The 19806-nt window shown below is 41.8% G+C and overlaps 1 protein-coding gene across 1 annotated transcript in view; it reads right to left on the bottom strand.

The window, feature by feature from the left end:
• The window catches only part of LOC311584191 (alpha-fetoprotein-like), a 39995-nt gene extending 23011 nt beyond the window's left edge, over positions 1–16984 (bottom strand). The window contains exons 1-7 of the mRNA XM_084758295.1: positions 16892–16984; positions 14054–14105; positions 13770–13911; positions 11487–11698; positions 8269–8401; positions 6177–6274; positions 4740–4869 (exon numbers count right to left, since the gene is read on the bottom strand). Of these exons, the coding sequence (XP_084614421.1) occupies positions 4740–4869; positions 6177–6274; positions 8269–8401; positions 11487–11698; positions 13770–13911; positions 14054–14105; positions 16892–16976 (852 nt within the window). The 5' untranslated portion in view covers positions 16977–16984. The remainder of the gene's footprint in view (positions 1–4739; positions 4870–6176; positions 6275–8268; positions 8402–11486; positions 11699–13769; positions 13912–14053; positions 14106–16891) is intronic.
• Positions 16985–19806: the final 2822 nt, after the last annotated feature.

Here is a 19806-nt window from a genome sequence, read left to right as displayed (position 1 = left end):
CAGACAGACAGACAGACACAGAGACAAACATAGAGATGAACACAGAGACACACACACACCAAAGAGAGACACACACAGAGACAGGGACAGAGAGAGACAGATAGACACAAGCACACACAGAGAGACACACAGAGACAGAGAGACAGAGAAAGAGTGAGAGCAAGAGAGACAGAGAGAGAGCCCAGAAATGCCTGGAATTCTGAATTTCAAAGAGTAGTAAGAAACGGAGAGGGAAAAGCTAATGCGAGCAACAGTAAGAACATAGATATTCCCAGGTGAAATTTCCTATCTCCATCCGCTGTTGTGGAGAAATAAACAAGTGCAGGGGTTGCCAGCTAAGTACTGTCCTTGACTTGTAACTTCCTGACTCAGAAAACTTGGGAAACTTTCTTACTTCCTTGTGCCTCAACTTCCTAGTCTGAAAAAAAGGGTGACAAAATTATACTTGATAAGGCTGTGGGAAATAAGTAAAACTGTTGTCAAGAATCCATTAGATGCTCTAAGCCAGTGGTTCTTAAGCTTCCTAATGCTGCAACTCTTTAATACAGTTCCTCATGTTGTGGAGCCACGCCCGCCCCCGCCCCCGCCACCAACCATAAAATTATTTTTGCTGCTACTTCATAGCTATAATTCTGCTACTGTTGTGAATCATAACATAAACATGTAATATGCAGGATAGCTGATATGCAATCCCCGAATGGGTCAGGACCCACAGGTTGAGAACTGAAATGGTTAGGCTCAGTATGGGGCACTAGCGTTTAAAAGGTTAGTGACATAGCAATTACGACACAGCCTTAGATGGCTGTTCCTACAGGGCTACGGAGTCAGGGAGGAGCTGGGAGAACCGTACTGAGTTCTAGTGGTTGACGTGAGAATATTAAATTATAGCAATATTGAGGCTTGATGTTGGGAATAAACATTCCTTTTGGTTATCGTGGAGCTGTGAGTCAATATGGCGTGATGGGAACAGTGACCAGACTGGTAGACATACTGTGTGCAGCATGAAGCTCTTTCATCAGAGCAGTAGGAGAAACGACCCAATCAAGAAAGAAATAGGTTAAGATAACATGAGTAGTGGAGATGGTGCATATATAAAAGAAAAGATTGTGTTGGAAGTTTTAATCAGTGATAGAGCACTAGTTTAGGGAGTGCAAAGCCCTAATTCAGTCCCCAGCAACAGAAAGGGTGGGGGGTGGGGAGTAAATTATTGCTCAAATCAAATTATTATTAACACAGTTATTCTGAAAAGAATGGAGATTCCACCAAGCAGACAACCAAACATCTGCATTAGAAGCAACAGACAAAACTAAGAGGAGAATCAGTATGATTAAAGGCATAAGCCCAGCAAGTAAGTGCAAGAATTTGTCTTGGAGAACAAATTAAACCATCCCTTTTCAGGGCCAATTCATTAAAAAGAAGACCAAATACATAAGAAAAAAATGACATACAGCCACATAATTTGATGGTGTTTTTATTTCAAATGATAGTATCGTCTAGAGCTTTCTATCCCTCAATGAGAAAATGCTAATAAGTGAGATGTTTTGAAAAATAATACCATTGAATACGTGGCAAAATAACTAGTCTAAACACTGAGTTGGTGCATCTGAAACAACACCACTCCACTCCGTGAGCCTCTGGGCACATCACTAACCAATCAACTAGCCAACTGAGATGTTGCCTTGTTTAGTGTTATGTCTCTTTGTGAGGTGTTTGTTTAATAAGGGCTGAAGTTTCCTCAGTATTGAACTCGTAACCAATAGCATGACCACACGAACAGGAGGAAACTCATCTAGTAAGCACATTTTCTCTACAAGGCACATTGTCATCTTGTGCTTAAGACAGCATCTCATTGCTGTATTTGGAATGACCGTGAGCATCAGAATTACCAACAAAAGTGTTCCCGTCAAGTGCACTGAAAAAAGAACACTTGTTTATAGTGTGCAAGCTGAAGTAAATCCAGGACAGTGCCTTGTTGAACCCCACAGGGGTGTGGTATGTGCATTGGGTGGCTCAAATGTCTGGCTTCCCTGAGCATTTGTTAGACTGGGAACAACCATGGAAGCGCACTGTTGTTTTTGCATCTGGGAAAGCAGATTCGTTCCGAATTAGAGAATCCATGAGCAATGAGGTGCTGCTGGGAAGGCATTGAGGCTGACACACAGCGGAAGTGGAAAGGCGTTCTGCCATTTCCTATCTCCACCTCAATCTCAGGTTCAATGATCAGGCTCGAAGTCTTCCAGAACACATAGCTTCCATCGTATTTGGAAATGTTAAAGGGCATGGAGAGATGCTTCAGTGGCTAAGAGCACTGGCTTCCCCTCCAGAGGTCCAGGGTTTGATTCCCAGCACCCACTCGGCATCTAACAATTATCTATAAATCTAATCCCAAGAGATCTGACCCTCTTCTGGCTCTCTTGGGTGCTGCACGTACAAGGTACACACACACACACACACACACACACACACACACACACACAGAGAGGGAGAGGGAGAAGGAGAAGGAGAGAGAGATCATCTATACACACGTAAAATAAAAACAAATCTTTTAAAAAAATGTTTTTAAAGGAAACAAATCCATTTTTAGCAATTAGCGTAAATAAATATCCAATTTTTATAAGGCATATATATTTAAAGTGTTATTATAGCTTGAATGAGAAAATTCTAATACAAACACATAAACATCACAAGTCTAGAAATATAACAAAATGAGATTTGTAAAAAGTGGTTAAAACGTAAGAAATATTTTATCACTGTGCCGTCCTGGTGGGTGTGTAATGAGCTTGTGTGTGCAGCCTTGAGTGTGTGAGTGCAGCTACGTGAGTGCTGGGTGCACATGTGGAAGTCAGAGGGCATCCTTGAGGTCAGTGCTAGCCTTCCATCCTATCTGAAACAGGGTCTCTTGTTGTTCACTGCCCTGTCAGCAGGACTAACCAGCATGGAAGCTGGGAAGTCTCCTGTCCCCAGCTGCCTTTTCACTGCAGGTACACTAGGATTAGAGACTTATACACCACGTCCAGATTTACATGAGTTCTGGCATCAGAGCACCACCCCTCACACTTGTTGAAAAGCACTTTCACTTATAGAATAAGTGAATAAGACAAAAGATAGAAATCAAGTGTTCATCCAAAGATAAGAACATAGTATCCACATATTAATGTTCAGAATCCATCGTAAATAAAAGTGAATGAATAAATGAATAAAGCCTCCCTGAAGTATAGTGAAAATTCTCTGGATATATAGATATATTATACCTTTGGCAAGCCACTAACCTTAGAGCTGCTTCCATTACACTCTGGATCAGGACAGGATCGCCAGAACAATTTAGTCACTTTAACTTGTTTGGGAATACCAGGCAAATAAAATTAGGGAAAGTGCAGATTGTTCTGGCATGCCTGCTGCTGTCCAGCCTCCACCAGCAGAAGGCCTGCCGTCACTGCCTGGCCATAGGTATTACGTATGTGTGAAGGGCTTTCTGAGATTTTGTTTTGTCTGGATTGGATTCTATCAGGGCCATATGTCCCTTTAATTTTCAACCAAAATGTACCGACTCTTTGGTCAACGAGGATCTGCTGGTCTGCCCTAAAGGATGAAGCTCAGTAGTGGAGCGCTTGCCTGGCAGGCAGAAGGCCCTGGATTCAACACGTGAGCCAGCACCCCAAAGCACGCAAAGCAGCCCTGGCTATGATTCCGGCCAGTATCCAGAGTCCTAGGAATCGGGAGTGGCAGAGCTGAGTCACAGTGACGGCCAAAGCGTGTTTGAGCCAGCACTCTGTCCCAGCTGCGTGAAGTATAAGAATTTGTCATCTAGAGGATCTTCCTGTTTGCCTATTTTAGCTGGGTTTTTTTTTTTCAATCTATATCTTCTAAATTGTCCTGTGATGGGAACTAAAGGGTTGAGGGATAGAGAGCTTTGCCCAAAGGATCTCTGAGATTTCTCATAAAACGATGCTTCAGCTTGGTTTAGCCTTCGGATTCTTTGTCCGTGGTTAGAACCAGCCCCCCCCCCCCCTTCAGACTTGCAGAACAAGTAAGAATGCGACTCGTGGCTTGAGGGGCCTTAGGGGCCTTGCGCACCCTCAGTTCATTCCTTTCTTCGGACACGGGAACTTTATGTTTGGATATGGCTTAGGCCAAGTCCTGTGCGTCCCACACTACACTGATGGGGTTTCTTCCCCCAATCCCTGCCCCGGCTGGTGTCAGATGCAATTCTAGGCCTTAGGCAAGAAGCAGCACTGAATTAAATATAGTCCCGATGTGGAAGAATAAAGGAATGTGGGAAATGAAAGAAGGGAAGGGGAGAACTATTGCATGAGGTGGAGACAGAAAGGAGGGAGATGGTATTCTACTGATAAAAAGAAGCAGTCATGGGGCTGGAGAGATGGCTCAGCAGTTAAGACAGTGACTGCTCTTCCAAAGGATCTGGGTTCAATTCCTGGCACCCACATGGCAGCTCACAACTGTCTTTAACTCCAAGATTTGACATCCTCACACAGACACACGTGAAGGCAAACCACCAATGCACATAAAATAAAAATAAATAAATTATTTTTTAAAAAAGAAGAAGCAGTCATTACTTTCCTAGTTCCGTTATTTACCACTGCATCATTGCTTAAGAAATTTAAACTTTGTAAAGGTTAATATGGCAGATGATGATAGCAATCAATACATGTTATATGTGCATAAAATTGACAAAGAGCAAATCTAATTAATTAAAAAATATTTAAGAAGAGATGCCTTACCCTTCCCAGTGCACACGCTACTGTGTTTCCTTCACAACAGGTCTCATGTAGATTTTTAACATCTGTGGTCAATTTGACAATTTCAGAAAAATTAGCTTTAGGTTGTTTCTTAGTGAGCAGAATCAATTCTCTGTAAAGAAAATTAAGTATATTTAAACAGTATCATTTTAGAATGAGCATAGTATCTGGTTTTAGTAATTATTTTATTTTTAAGATTATAATATAATTAAACCAATTCCTCCTTTCCTTTCTTCAGTATTTTAAATTTCTACTTTAAGTAACCAAAAGTGTCTAAATACATTAGCAAGTATTAAGAAATTTTTTTAAAATGTCTTTGGTAATAATACATAGACCCGCACAAAGATCAAATCTCAATAATCTCAAATATGATAATTTTCATCATAATAAAACGTTGCATTGCTAAGATATTGAAACGTACAACTTGAAAGCCTTAGAAATACGACCAACCCTTTTTTCCAACATTAATCTCATCACAAAGAAAAAAGAATGAGGCACAGGACTCCTCTGTGCCTATTGTCAAGTCCCAGGAGTTCCTCTGGAAATAAAACATCCCTGTCATCCAGGTAGCCCCAGGCTGTCAGTCACTGAAGAAGATGTGATTTAAAAAGTAAATGGGTTCAAGCTGGAGAGGATGTGCTAAGACCTCCTCCACCCTTGGTTCCAGGAGAAAAGAGGATTTTTTTTCTCTATCATTTACTATAGAAAATGATTCATTTAGTGTCTGCACCTTTATTATATCATCATCATCACCATCCTCATCATCATCATCATCCCCCTCCTTTAGAATGCCAGCTGCCTTTGAACACATTGTGCAGCCCAGGATGACTTTGAACTCCTGATCCTCCTGCATCTACCTCTCAAATTATGTAATGATGGGCGATATGCCACCATGCCCAGCCAAGTCCCTGCATCTTTTTTTTTTAAGTTTACTTTTATTTGTAATAATACGGATGTGTGTGCCTGTGTATGAGAATGTGAACGTGTGAGTGCAGGTGCCCAGGGAGACCAGAAGAGGGCAGCAGGTCCCCAAGAGCTGGGTTACAGGGGATTGATGTGTGAGCCATTCAGTGTGACTACTGGGAACCTAGCAAGTCCTCTGCAACAGCAATATCTATTTTATCTCTCCAGCCCCAAGTCCCTGCATCTTAGTGTCCAAAATCTATCATGCACTGAGGGGAAGGGTTTGAGCAGATGAGATAAACTTATGGAGGAGCATAATGGGTGCAGATGAGGACTGTGATTTCACACCCAGCTCTTGTGCCAGTTTTAAACAAATAAGCAGCCTTCATAGAAAGAAGGGTTCCAAACATATAGACAAACACTGTCAAATAATGGACAAATGGCCTTCCAAAGTAGTTTATTCAAAACAGCTGACCTAGCAGTGATGAAGCCCAGAAGTCTGCATAGAAAACTTACACTGCTCTTGCCACTTTGTCATCGAATCTCATCCCGATTTCACACAGATGATGATGTCTTGCAGATATTCCTCTAACATATTTTCTGATGGGTTCTAGCTGCAAACAGAAGACAGCTCATTAAAGAAATGCATCAATGACAGAAAATGTTAATAATATCATTAGGGGAAAAAAATAGAAAACTACAAATCATCTACCTCCTCAACACTAGGCCTTCACCCTAATGAGTTAAGAGGGGCACAGCTGCACAGACATAGCATGACAAGAATTTTGCAAAAATAACACCTCACTTCCCCCGAGATCAATTGTCTTAAATCTTCATAAACAAACTAATATCTAGAGAGCCACCAGAAGAGACTAAAAACTGCCTTACAGCTGCACTTTTTATTTTTAATGCAAGTCATTGACCATTTTCTCTCGGAAGTGTATGAAACTGCTCAGCTGCAACAGATGTTTCAGATCTGAAATTCATGTTAAAGTCTTCACCTCCAAATGTCCCGGGTTTTTTTTTTAAATCATAGATTTCTACTTAAAAGGATAGCATACAAGTCATATCATTTTCCTCACAGTCAGTTTCTTCCCTGGAATTTTTTTTCCTAAATGTGCAACATACCCCTATGGTGTTAAAATGCAGATGCAGTAAGAGAGCTAAGAGGTTTCCTGTTGTGATGTTCACAAGTGGCTCTTGTTCTTTCTTTGGAGAAAATTACATAATCAGTTATATTGCATATTAACTGTGCCTGTGATCGGGGCATGATGAAGCCTCAGAGATGTTCATGGGAAAAGGCAAATGTATTTGTATTTTCTTTTGAAGTGCTAAATGAGACAGACATCAGCACATAATCACTGCCTTTTAGGCTTTAATTGAAAAGAAACCAAGAGGAAAGAGAAGGGATGGTCTGGCCCAGGAACTGAGAATTGCTTCGGAAGGAGCCAGAATCCACCAGGATGATAATGCGGAGATCAGAAATATAAGACAAAAAGCTTTAATGAAGATAGTTGCAATCACAGAGTTCTTAGCCTGTGGCAGAAACTCTTCAGATACACTATTTGTTTTAATATACAAGGAGGAGATGGGTAGAAAGCAGAGATGGAGTTCTACGAATTTTAGAGGAAATGAGAAGGTTTCCTACTTTGAACAATGAAAAGATCAAGACAAGAGAAGCCATTGTCAGCCTTGAGTTATTCATTATAATGACTATCAAACTACCATTAATTTTCATCACAGGATGTAGAATATCAGACTGCTACTGCCCCCTCCCCATGACGGCCCTACACACACCCTAACATGGCTCTGTTACTATTTAGAATTTTTTTTTTAATGATTAGGATCTTTAATGAGTGTGCGCGAGCCAGAAGTCTCAGGCCCTGTGTTTTTCTGACAAGAAACTGATCATCGTTAGCCCATCAACAATTAAAGTTTACATGCAGGCCCCTTGCAACTGGTGGGATCTTACAGTGCTTCAAACAGGAGGACGTGGTGGAAGTGACTTCGAAGGCTAGCTTACAAATGGCTACCCAGCCATCTCTTTGCCTACAAGGAGAATCCTTCCTGAAGCCTTTGGCTACACACAAACAATCCAGTTGCCCTCTGGCCACCGTGCTGTGAAACAGCCCAACCGAGCCCTGGCAAGAACACTACATGCACACACTTTAGATTGTACACAGAGAGAAGAGATTGCCAGTGCCCAGGGGCTCTGGCTCCTCCCGAATCCCAGATTCAGATATTATCTGATTACAATTATATGAAAGTATATGAGCCAGAAACACCCAGGTGAGTTACTTCCTAAATTCCTGATTTCACAGACACTAATGGTAATAAAATAATGATCACTGTTTTACAGCTTCCAAATCTGTGTTGTTCTGTTATACAGCAATAGTGCCCAGAATACTTAAATGTTCATTTTCAAAGCTGTTCTGCTTCTCATATTTCAAGACTACATACCTTTCTTTTTAAAATTAACTCTGTCCACTAGGTCCGGAGAAAAGCTTTGGATTCTGTATCTCTGATATGCCGTGAGGTGGTGTTATACTTCTGGGCTACAATGCCCAGAGCAAAGCCCTAAATGACAACTGAGTTATGTATACAATACCTTGGTCTGCAGGCACTCTGTTTTATTTTCCTCTTGACAACATGACTGAACAGCTGTTTCATAGCAAGCAGACATGGTCAAGATAGTGGGTCCATATAAGAATGGATGTCTTCTAGAAGTGTCATAGCTGTACCTGTAATTTGACAATTGTATGATTTAGCATTTGGGCCCATATGCCAATGTCATTTCTAACATACAGCATTTTTTCATTTTGTACCTATCTGAAATGTCTGGAAATTTACCTAAAACCATCAAATGTTCACTATGAACAAATCACCAGGCTTATTCCCTGTGTGCCCGTGAAGTGACTGTGACAGGTGGGCTAAATGTAATCAGAAATAAAATCTCCCCAGGTTCTCATAGAGACTGAAGTAGGAGGTCCAGTAATCTAAGCTGCATTTTCCAGGATTGCTCATCTGGCTCAAGAGTTGACTTTACAAGTATCGATGGTGGCCCGAAGTCTCTCAAGGTCACCCAGAAGTCTCTCAAGGTCACACAGAAGCGCTTTCTAGACCATCACAGTCAGAGTTATTTTCCTTTAAGACCTGCCACTCAGTGTTTTTACTTGTTACTAAATTCCCTGAAATTATGTTTCCTCACACTAGTCTGCGGAACCTTTTTAAATGCAGACTCATGCACATATGAATATGCACTCAGCACAAGTCAACACTACAGACCGAAACTTGTACTTTCACACAAATTCAGCTCCTTTTCCTGTGTGCTTAGGGAAACTTCTTTTCCAGTCCCTGTAGTGAAGTTGGCAGCTTTGATCAATAAAATATGAATGGACATGCCATGCCTCACTTCTAGTCTTGACCATTTATTTCTTTGCAAAACTCCCAATGTTCTTTCTTTTATAAGCACATGTGTGTTCCTGGTGGTGTAACTCAAGGCAGCGGCAATGAGACTCAGATACTCATTAGATAAGAATTGTCAGGATGTGAGCTGACCTGGGAAAAAGCTGAGCTGCCCGATGTCAAAGTAACCAAGTAAGGCTGGAAGCTAAGATGAAAGCCACGGTCACAGTATAGTTAACTGTTTACTAGGGCCATAAGGGGGGAGCTAAAGGAAGAATGTCCATCTTCTGTTGGCTCCCTTCAGTGATCAAGACAGTTGAGGATCATAGGAATCAACCTAGGGGTCAACGAGATGGCTCGGTGGGTGAAGGTGTTTGCCATGCTGTCTAGTGACCAGGATTTGATACTTGAAACACACGTGAAGGGAGAAAGACATGAATGTCCCCACAAAGTTATCCTTTCACACACACACACACACACACACACACATATATACATGTGCATATATAGATATTTATAGATATATAGAGAGATGGACACATTTGTACACAATAACCCTTTATTCAAAAAGGAATTACCAATATATTGAATCTTCCTATTATGAAGAAGCCCTGGGGCAGAGCTCCTGGTACAAGGATAGAGAAGACTTAAAGAGTCTGTCAGCAGCAAGGGCTCTACTGAGAGTCCTGGCAAGCAGGACTCCAAGAAGAGGCACCACAGCAAGGAGTACAGCTCGGTTTGGGAGCGTGGTGTCCAGATGACCAAAGTCCCTGACAGTGCCCTTCAGTATACTGCCTTGGGGGTGCTTTGGGGGTTGCCTGAAGCTTGCCGTGAATAACAGCACACATAGCAATTTGATACTCGAGGGACCATAACTCATATTTTGCCCTTAATGTCGGGCATTTTGAAACTTGCCTGGTACATGGTCCCTCAGTCATTTCTGACCGTCTGAAAGCACATGGTTCTTTCACAGAGGTGCAGAAATCTCTGAGGGCAGTTCTGTCCCCGTAAGGGTGAATTAAAGGGTAAACAGCTCCCTGTTACCTAGTCACCTCATTTATCCCTGGCCTAGACCAGCACGAGGAAAATCTGTTACCACATCACCACCATGCTCCCCGACTCCAGATGCAGCAATGGGATCTCTGCTTCATTCCTCGAGTCAGTAACATGGACACAGCCGCACTCCGTGAGAGCCCGCGAGAGTCCTGTGTTTCCCTCGTCCTTCCCTCGGCCTAAACCCTAACTACTTGCTAGCACCCGACTCTCAACAGATGCAATTCCAGGCTAATTAGGATTCCAGGCAATGGTCTTGGCAATACCATAGCCCTATCACTCGCCTTGGGATTACACAGTCCAATTTTTCAGCTGAAGACTCATCCTTCTTTAATCTACAATTATTGCTTGTTTCTTAGCTCAAATGACAGACTTTGTACCACGCCTCGCAGATGCCCTGTTACTGGCCTCTATCTCCAGTGCTCTTCACTTTTTTTTTTTAAATGATTTCCTTAGGCTAGCCTAGTTGTCTGGAACCTTTGTAGTACAAGGATACATGGATATGCCGCCTTGTGAAGGCCCTCGCATCCCAGGCCCTGACGCAATCCTGACTCTTAGGTTTCCAAAGAACTCACGCAATTGCAGCCGTGGTTACGTCAGCAGATAAGGACGCAGGAGCACAAGCATGCCTCCCCACAGGACAAGGTGGACCAAGCTAAGCAGCAAAGGCAAAAGACACTCTCGAAATTTGGATTTACGTCTTAGTCTACCATTTCTCCTCCCCGCGGCCATGCCTGGGGTGGCCTGGGATGGTCTCCTTCCTGCTTAGGAGGTGGTGGTCTTACCTCCGGCTTAATCTGCAGCAGCCTGATGTAAAACAAACAAAGTGCAGCTACCCACGATGTTGAGATGCTCATTACGGGGAGGACAAGGGCGGGTCCCACCGACGACAGGAGGGTTTCATGGGAACCAGCTGGAGCCTGCCTAGAGGGCCTTTGTCATCTTTGCAAAGCCTTGTCCTTCCTCTTAGCTAGACAGGTTGCCTGTTTGGTACGCAACCACACGCCCTCTTATTTACTTTGCTTGGTGTTGCGATGCTGTTTTAACCCCAGCGTTTGTTTAGCACTAGCATTTGTTTGTTTGGTTTTTACACCACAACGCTGTGAATACCGTTTTCTACTGCTCTTTCTAACCAAGGAGGCAAGCCCTTTAAGGACCCATCTTTAATCATCCACAGCAGTTATTTTCCAGTAGTGTATTATTTGTCATCCTTTTTAGAAGAAAAAAAAATGTATCGTAGCTCAAGCTTCCATTTTAACTCCGTATAATAAAGCATGGCTCTCAGAGAATTTTACACGCAAAACGGATCTGACTTAAAATTTGGTAAATATTCTTCTTAAAAGATTCTGGCAAAGAGAAGTGACTTACCTCGCCTTCAGGGACCCGTTTTTCTCCCCACCCTTCTCACAGGTCAGCTCAGGCGTCGGAGTCAGGAGTGAATCGCTGCTGTCTGCGTCATCTTTCTTATAGGACAGGAAGCACCAGAGTCTTGCTGTACTTTTCCTTTTACAGCAGTCAGTGAGCACATGGCTGTCCACCAGTCCTTGCTTATTGCAAATATGTGTAAGGAAAGCGGCCATCTATTGGAGGAAAGAATAGCAAACTGGATAAGTGGAAGAGGCCAAAATTCCTCATCGTGGGAAAGTTCAGCTGGGTCTGTGATGCTGAGCTTTGAATCCAATAATCTCTGGGCACAGAGATTTTCATCTTGTCTGCTTATTTGCTCTGTGTGTACATATGTATCTTTAACTAATTAATTTTAATTGTGTTTATTCTGCGTGTGCATATGTACATATTCTGTGTACACGTGCATGTGGAGAGGCAGCGGCCAATACTCAGCATCTTTCTCAATCACTCTCCGTCTTAGTTCTAAGACAAGGTCTTTCATTGAACCTACAGCTGTACTGACTTATCAGCAAGCTGCCAGTCTCTGGTCCCTACTGCTGGCGTTCTAGAAATGCACAGCTGTGCCCGGATTGGCATACTGACTAGGATCTCAACTCAGATCTTCATACATGCACAAGTATTTCACGGACTGAATTATCATCTCAGGCCCCAGCAAAACTTTTAAGTACAAATCTTTTAGGTATTTTTTTAACACTCACTTACCTATGCTATATTGTGTAGGGTATGTGCCTCAGAGCAGTTATACAGGTCAGAGGTCAGGGACCCACTTGAGGGGGCAGATTTTCTCTTTCCACCTCATGGGTTCTCCAAATCAAACTTAGGCGGTCAGGATTAGCAGCAAGTGCCTCTATGGATCCATCTTTCCAAGCCCTCCTAGGTTTTCAGTCTAAATTCACAATTGCTAGCTGATGACCACAAAGAATTTACCATTTTCCTTTTCCTAGGAAGCTGCTTCATTCTCAATCAATTGAAAGCCTTTTGAGAAAAATAACTACATATAATTCAGAATATTCAGGGCAACATATTTTTAATGAGAACTATCCAGTGAAAAGTAGATACTAATTTGCTTTATTTCCTACTCATTTTCAGATTTGTTTCCATGGGAACGTGTTTTAAGAATTGAACTTTGAGCTCAGTGTGTGTTCCTTGTCATCTTTCCAACGGGAAATGTAATAATTTCAATGTTTTCAAGTGTTTTTAGGTGGCAGGAAATGTGCAGAGTTTGGTAAACCCCAACTGGCATGGGTGTTTCACATTTGAAAAATAAATACAGAAAAAAAAATCATCTTTTGAAATGGAAATTAAAAAGGGATTGTTCTGAAATGAGTGTAGCCACTGGCAGAACCTTCGTTTAAAATGTAGACTGATGACATCCTCTCGTTGTTCAGAGTCTAGTGCAGGCCTTAGTCCTGAAAGATGACGCAGGAAACTCCACAAATCAAGGAGGAAAGTGACTTTGCATCTATATGGTACATTGTTTAGCATGACAATAGGCAGTCCTGAAACTCCATATTCTAAGAGAATGTTAGTGTTGACCAAGAATTTCTCAGAGAGGTGGCATGAGACAGCTCAGTAGCTGAAGGTGCTTGCTACCAACTCTGATGACCTGAGTTCAATCCTGGGGACCCACATGGTCAAAGATAAGAAATAATTTCCACAAGTTGTCCTCTGATATCCATGTGTGTCACATCATAACACACACACACACACACACACTTTTAAAAACTGAAAAATTTTCCCCCCAAGGAATTCCTATTTTACTGAAATTGCTGGTTACAAGGCAAATAGAGTTTTTATAATGAAGCAATAACAATGCCCTTAGTTTTCTCCTGGCTGAGGGAGAAATCTGTAAAACTATTTGTTTCTTTTTTATATTCTTAAAGAAATTCCTTTCGATTAATTTTAATTTTAACTTTAACTCAGTTTCCCAAAGTTCTTGATATGAAGGTGCCGGACATCAGCAGTTTGATGACTCGGGCAGAACAATCAATGTAAACAAACTCAGATCTTCAGAGCTGTGATTCATTCTTTTGAGTGCCTGGCCCTCAGAACCTGGGTTCCCAGAGAGAATTTGGTTGAATGGAGGCTTAGAAGCAGCCTACACAGCTTATGTCTGGAGTGTGGTTCATACGCACACTCTTGCTTTGCAGTGTCTTGCCTAATTATCCAACCAACCCTGCTTATAGCAGCATCTTTTGTTTATCTTCCAGTTTAGGATAATAAGGCAGCATAGGCTCCACCTACCAGCTGGTGAGCACACTCTGAAGGTGACTCGTGCGGTTTGAGGTTCTCACACTTAGCAGCCAGATCCAGCAGCTCTTTAGCTATGCTGTGGACTTCTTCATACGCTGCATCCTGAAGAAACTGAGCAACCATAATGCTGGCCCTGAAACATAAGATCTGAGTGTCCCGTATGCAGTGACTTTGCCCCCTTCCTTCTTTGTTGGATCTTCATCACCCTCTTCTTCTCCCGCCCCTACAAATAATTTCAAATTTCAAACAAAAAGAATACCGATGACCAAACTCACGTGACTGATAAGTTCTCCTTCAGGCGATCCTGGCGGTCACTGTGCTGCCTGGCTGGGAGGAGGAGAAGGTTTTGTTTCTGCTGTGATTTGGATGCTCTTATGCTTCTGGCTTGTATGGGTTGAAATCCTAACCTAAGACAGGACCTTGTAACAGTCACAAGGGTGGAGCCCTCACCCATGGAATTAGCAGCCTTATAAAAGAAGCCTATGGGAGCACATTCATGGTTTCTTCCACATACAAGCATAGCAAAAAGACGTCACTTACTGGCCAGAAAGTGGGTTCGTACAAGGCACCAAATATGAGAACCTGCACCAGATACTGAATATCCTGCCATCTTGGTCTTGACCTCACCATCGTCAGGCAGGTTCTGTGAGACTTCAACTTCAGATGTTTACAGTCCTCCCATCTTTTGGTATTTTGGCATAGCAGCTCACATGGACTAAAACATTTATATAGCAGGCACTTTCCCAACTTTAAAACTCTCTTTAAATTCTACAACCCACACTTAGTCAATCAGAAATTTTTAGATTTATTTTCATTAGCTGTAATGATAAGAATAATTTAGCAGTATATATTTTCTTTTGAGCTTAAACGGTTTACTGTGAATTATTTTTTTAATATGTGAATATAGCTGAACTTTATCATTGGTTACAAGTAAATTGCGTGTAGTTAAATTCGAGGTTCTGAATTAGGGCCTGGGGAAATGGCTCAGTTGGTAAACTCCTTGCCTTCTAAGCACAAAGACCTGAGTTCAACCACTAAAACACACTTTTAAAAAAAGAGCTAGGCATGGTGGTGCAAGCTCTATGTCCTAGGACTGACAAGGCAAAACAGGTGGGTCCTTGGGATCACAAGCTGCTGCTCTACACTACTTGACAAGCTCCAAACAAGAGGACACCAACAGACATTTTAACACAAGAAGCAGGAAGCTCATGAGGCCTCAAGCCTAGAAAAAGAAATACAGGCAGCTAAAGAATGCTGAGAGCAGAAGAAATACTCTTCCCCAGGGTAAATCACACACACACACACACACACACACACACACACACACACACACACACACACAGTTATCCAATACTGAATGGTCAGCCCTAGAGACATATCTTTACTTGTAACATTATGATGATTGAGCAGTTTTACATACACACACACACACACACACACACACACACACACACACACTACCACCACCACGACCACAACAACAGCAACAATTAAAGAAAAAGAGGCCATGAATTTGAATGAGAGTGATCACATAGAAGAATTTGGAGGGAAGAAAGGCAAGATGTAATTGTAATATATATATTATATGATTTGGGTGGCATCTGAAACACACGTACAAGATTACCCTCTGGTCTACATTTGCACATAGACACACAATGTTCTGAATTCTTTAAACTTAATGATTTGGATAAACTCTTTTATTCTCCCAGCCTGTGGTGGTGCACGCCTTTAATCTCAGCACCTGGAGGCAGAGGCAGGCAGATTTCTGTGAGTTAGAGGCCAGCCTGGTCTACAGAGAGTTCCAAGACAGGCAAGGCTATTTAATACACAGAGAAACTCTGTCTCAAAACAAACAACAACAGAACAAAAACTCTTTGATTCTTTCACTGAAAGCTATTAGCACATTCAAAAGTAAATGTCAGCAGTTGGGAATAAAATCCCAAACGCTAACAAATTTGCTTAATTTGGCAAAGAAAAGTGTCTCCCACACTTTGTATTGCTCATCACCTCCATCTTCATCGCCCATTCAGGATGTACATACACTTCTCCATGGAGTTATATCCTCCTCCTTTCACTACAGGTTTCTAAAGAACCAAGCAACTTTCTATTAAGTCAACAAACAATTATTAGCAATTACTCTTGCTACACAAAATAGAGGTTTTAAAGACAGCTCTTTAGATTTGAACTTCCATTTATAAAATGTAGAAAAAAATAACCTCTTTGCACTTAAATTTGAGATACAAGTTTTAGTGCTTTGGGTGGGTACAGAGATTAAACAAGGGGCTGGGAAGGTGACTCAGTGAACAGCATGCTTGCTATATAGTCATAAAGATGTGAGTTTGGATCCTAAGAACCTACTTAAAAAGCCCAGCACAGATAAAATAAAATAATAAAAAGCCCACCACAGGGCCTTGCATTAGTTATCCCATTGTTGGGGCAGGAAGATCCCTAGGGCTCACTGGGCAGACATTCTAGCCAATCAGAGAACTCCACATTCAATAGGAGACCTCCTACTCAAAAAATTAAGATTGACTGGCAATTGAGGAAGACACTCCATGTCAACCTCCAGCCTATGTATACATGTGCACATATATTCACACATAAACACATGTATATAAATATGTATGCACAGGAACACACCACACACACATACACACACACACACACATACACACACACACACACACACACACCCCACACATACATACACATGCATAAAAGACTAAATGAAGACGTGTGAAGTCCTGAGCATATTGCCTGGTGATAATGTTACTAAATAATGTCACTTCTGTTACTATTCCTGCAGTCACTCACACTTTTGCTCTATTTTAATTCACTTAGCCAATTTCAAACATTGGCTTAAATCCTCAAACCTAGAATTGGGGGAGGCAAGGAAAGCTAAAACGAGACAGTCCCAGGTGAGTGACCTCGATGTATTAAGCTCCCTTTCTGTAGTCATTCCACGCACTAGTGTCCAGCAACTTTCAATGACTCTTTTGATAGTGATGACCAGTGAGAAAGATACGCCTTTCCACGCCCATGTCAATAGTTGCCTTGGTTACACATCATGTCCTTACACATAAGCTACATGGGCTGTAGATGGGATTTCCTACCTGCATGTAGTAAACTTGTCTGGAGAGACTCACACTTAATGTAGCTGAAGAAAACAATAAAAGACAGAGTTTTAACAATCTCCATTGTCTCAGATGAAGTTCTACCATTTGAGAGAAATGAAGATATTTATATTCTGTTCAAGCAATTATGGTTAACCATTAACTTTCCTAGTGAATATTTTTTTAAGGCTCCCACGGATTCTCATAAAATTGAAGAAATTCAGGATAATTAAGAACTATTGGTATTCATTAATGATTACAGGTAATGTCAACCTGTGATTTGTCCAAGATTACAACACACAGGCCTTGTGAAAACAATTGATCAACATGTTTGGTAAATGCCGGCCTACAATATCCCATTTCATAGAAATGCTTGTTTACATGTGCAAAGTTCTCAAGAGGCAAAGAGAAAGCAAACATGTACTGCCTGTGGCCAGACAAGTGGTCAGGGATCAGGTGGCAATGCCAGGCATATTTTCAAGCCCCTGCTCCCTTGAGACCTTATTCTAAACCTCCTGGGTTAATCAGAAAAGGAACTGTTAAACCATTGCCAATGGCTCCAATAAAAATACCAGACTGCCACTCCATACAGATGTCACTAAATAACCCTGTGCCCCATCCCCCAGCTCAGCCATATCAATAGATTGGAGTTAACTCTGGGAGGAAAAAACAGTGCTGAACTAATTCTGCCTTTTAAAAACACTCAAATCTAAGTCTCCAGAGGAGCTATCCTCTCGTAGATATTTGAATATTAGTAAAAGATTCTAGAAAATTAAAAAAGATGCCATTTTGTCAGTCAGTCAGTGACTAATGGTAAAATTCAGAGCACAGTTAACATAAATGGTGAGGGTTATTTAAACAGTGGCCAAGAGATGGGATTTATGAATTCATTCTATGTGTTTTTCTAGAAAACAACAATTTAAAAACAACTTTTTATGCTGGCCTTTGAGATTAAGAAAAAGGAAGGTCTCCAAGTACAAAATAAAACGATGACTTGGAATGTTGTTTGTTGGCTTGTTTGCCAAAGGCAGGGTCTTGTGATGTAAACAGTCTGCCTCGAGACTCGGTCTTCTTGCCCCAGACTCCTGAGTGAGTGCTGGGATTACAAGCATCAGCAGCGAGCCCCACCAATGATGACTTCTGATAAATTCTACCTTCACAGCAAACTGGATAACTTAATTCTTGCCTACATTGTAGAGACAGTTCAAATGGTCAAAGACTGGGACTAGATGTCACAACAGCCCAGCAATCACTGCCCATGGCTAGTGAGCACAACTATATATCATGAGGCTTACTGTACTCACAAGCACTCCAATGCTGTAGAGCCCTTCCTGCACCCAGTGCAAGTGTGCTCTGCTCACTAATGCAAGTCCTGTGTGGGTACACACAGCAAGTCTGAAGGCCTCTCACTCCAAGTCTTCGCTCCTCCAAGCAAAGGGAAACTACAACTCTAGAATAGACCCTTCTGCTCACAGCCTACTGGTCACCTGATCTTTTTTACTGTGTTCTCTGGCATGGTAGTACTCTCTGTTGGTGTGACAAAAGTCTGCACGGTGGCCGCAGCTTCCAGAACTCACGTTTTTACCTATGCTGCCCACAGCAGTCTTGAGCCCAAAACAGCTCTGATATTAGGCATAGAGTTAAACTATGCAACTGTGTCTGCTTCATGCCTGCTTAAAAATCTGTTACCTATGCTTTAAATAAAACTTCCTTCTTATGCTCATATTGGTAAATAATCAAAGAACAAAAAAAGCTTTATGAATGTATTCATAAATTCAGCGCTATCATCGAGCGGCCAAAGTATTTGGTAAGTTAATTTAGTAATGTAGTTCATTTCTTTTTAATGTGATAGCTTTTCAAACATAAACAAAACCCACACAGACACATAAAAACCCAAACAAAACAACAACACACTCACACTCACACACACACACACACACACACACACAACACACACACACAACACACACATACAGTGACAGAGTCTGAGGCCCTATATCAAGTTCATAGCAGTAGGAATTTGAAGCACTTTTCCAACCACCACCCACACATGCTCAGCCATTACAATGTCCTGGCAAGTGTCTTTTCTTATTCCTCTATGTGTTATGGCCTCACTGCCTGCTTTCCCGTCATCTTCCCCCCACTTCAGAAAGACATGGGGGCTGCATCTGTCCACCACACACTCACATCCACTGTGTCTGACACACAGAAAGAATCTAACAACTATTTGTGAATAAATGAGAGAGATTCTGAAAGTCTATATTTGAAACACTATGCCAGAATAACTTTGTGAGTGACACCATGGGTCACATGTTTGACAGTCATCACAAGCGAGGGCAGGCATGAAGCACTCACTGTAGCTTCCAGGTTAGAGACGTCAGGGCAGCAAACCCAGAACCCTTCATTTCCTTGCATTTTCTGCTAAACATTTATAGCTCTGGCAGGATCTGAATTCAGGTGGGAAATACAGAGAAAAGCCTCCCACGACTGCTGATGTTGTAAATGTCCTACGGGCTCTCTGCATAAAAGGTTACCAAAAAATTTAATGTGTATTTATTTACTTATTGTGTGTGTTTACACGTGTGGGTGGGCACAAGTGTTCGGAGGTGAGAGAACAACTTGTGTGAGTTGATTCTCTCCCTCCACCGTCCATGCCTCAGGGATTGAACCCAGGTCTGTAGGTTTTTTTACCCCGCGAGTCATCCTGCCATCCCTGAATAAAAGATTTTTTTTTTAGTGCACACCACACGGATGAACCTAAGAAGTGCTATTCACAAATTTGCCCTGCAATTAGAAAACACAAGTCTTGGTTCTTCTTTTCTTTTTTCCCAATGACTAGTTGTATACCGCCAAACCGTGGGTGTCTGGGAAATGGGAATAAAAATATATACTCACAAAATTGCTAGAACTAAATG

This window comes from Acomys minous (assembly GCF_964271855.1).
Source record: "Acomys minous genome assembly, chromosome: 15".
NCBI lineage: Eukaryota > Metazoa > Chordata > Mammalia > Rodentia > Muridae > Acomys > Acomys minous.
This window is presented reverse-complemented; position numbering and strand designations above follow the sequence as displayed.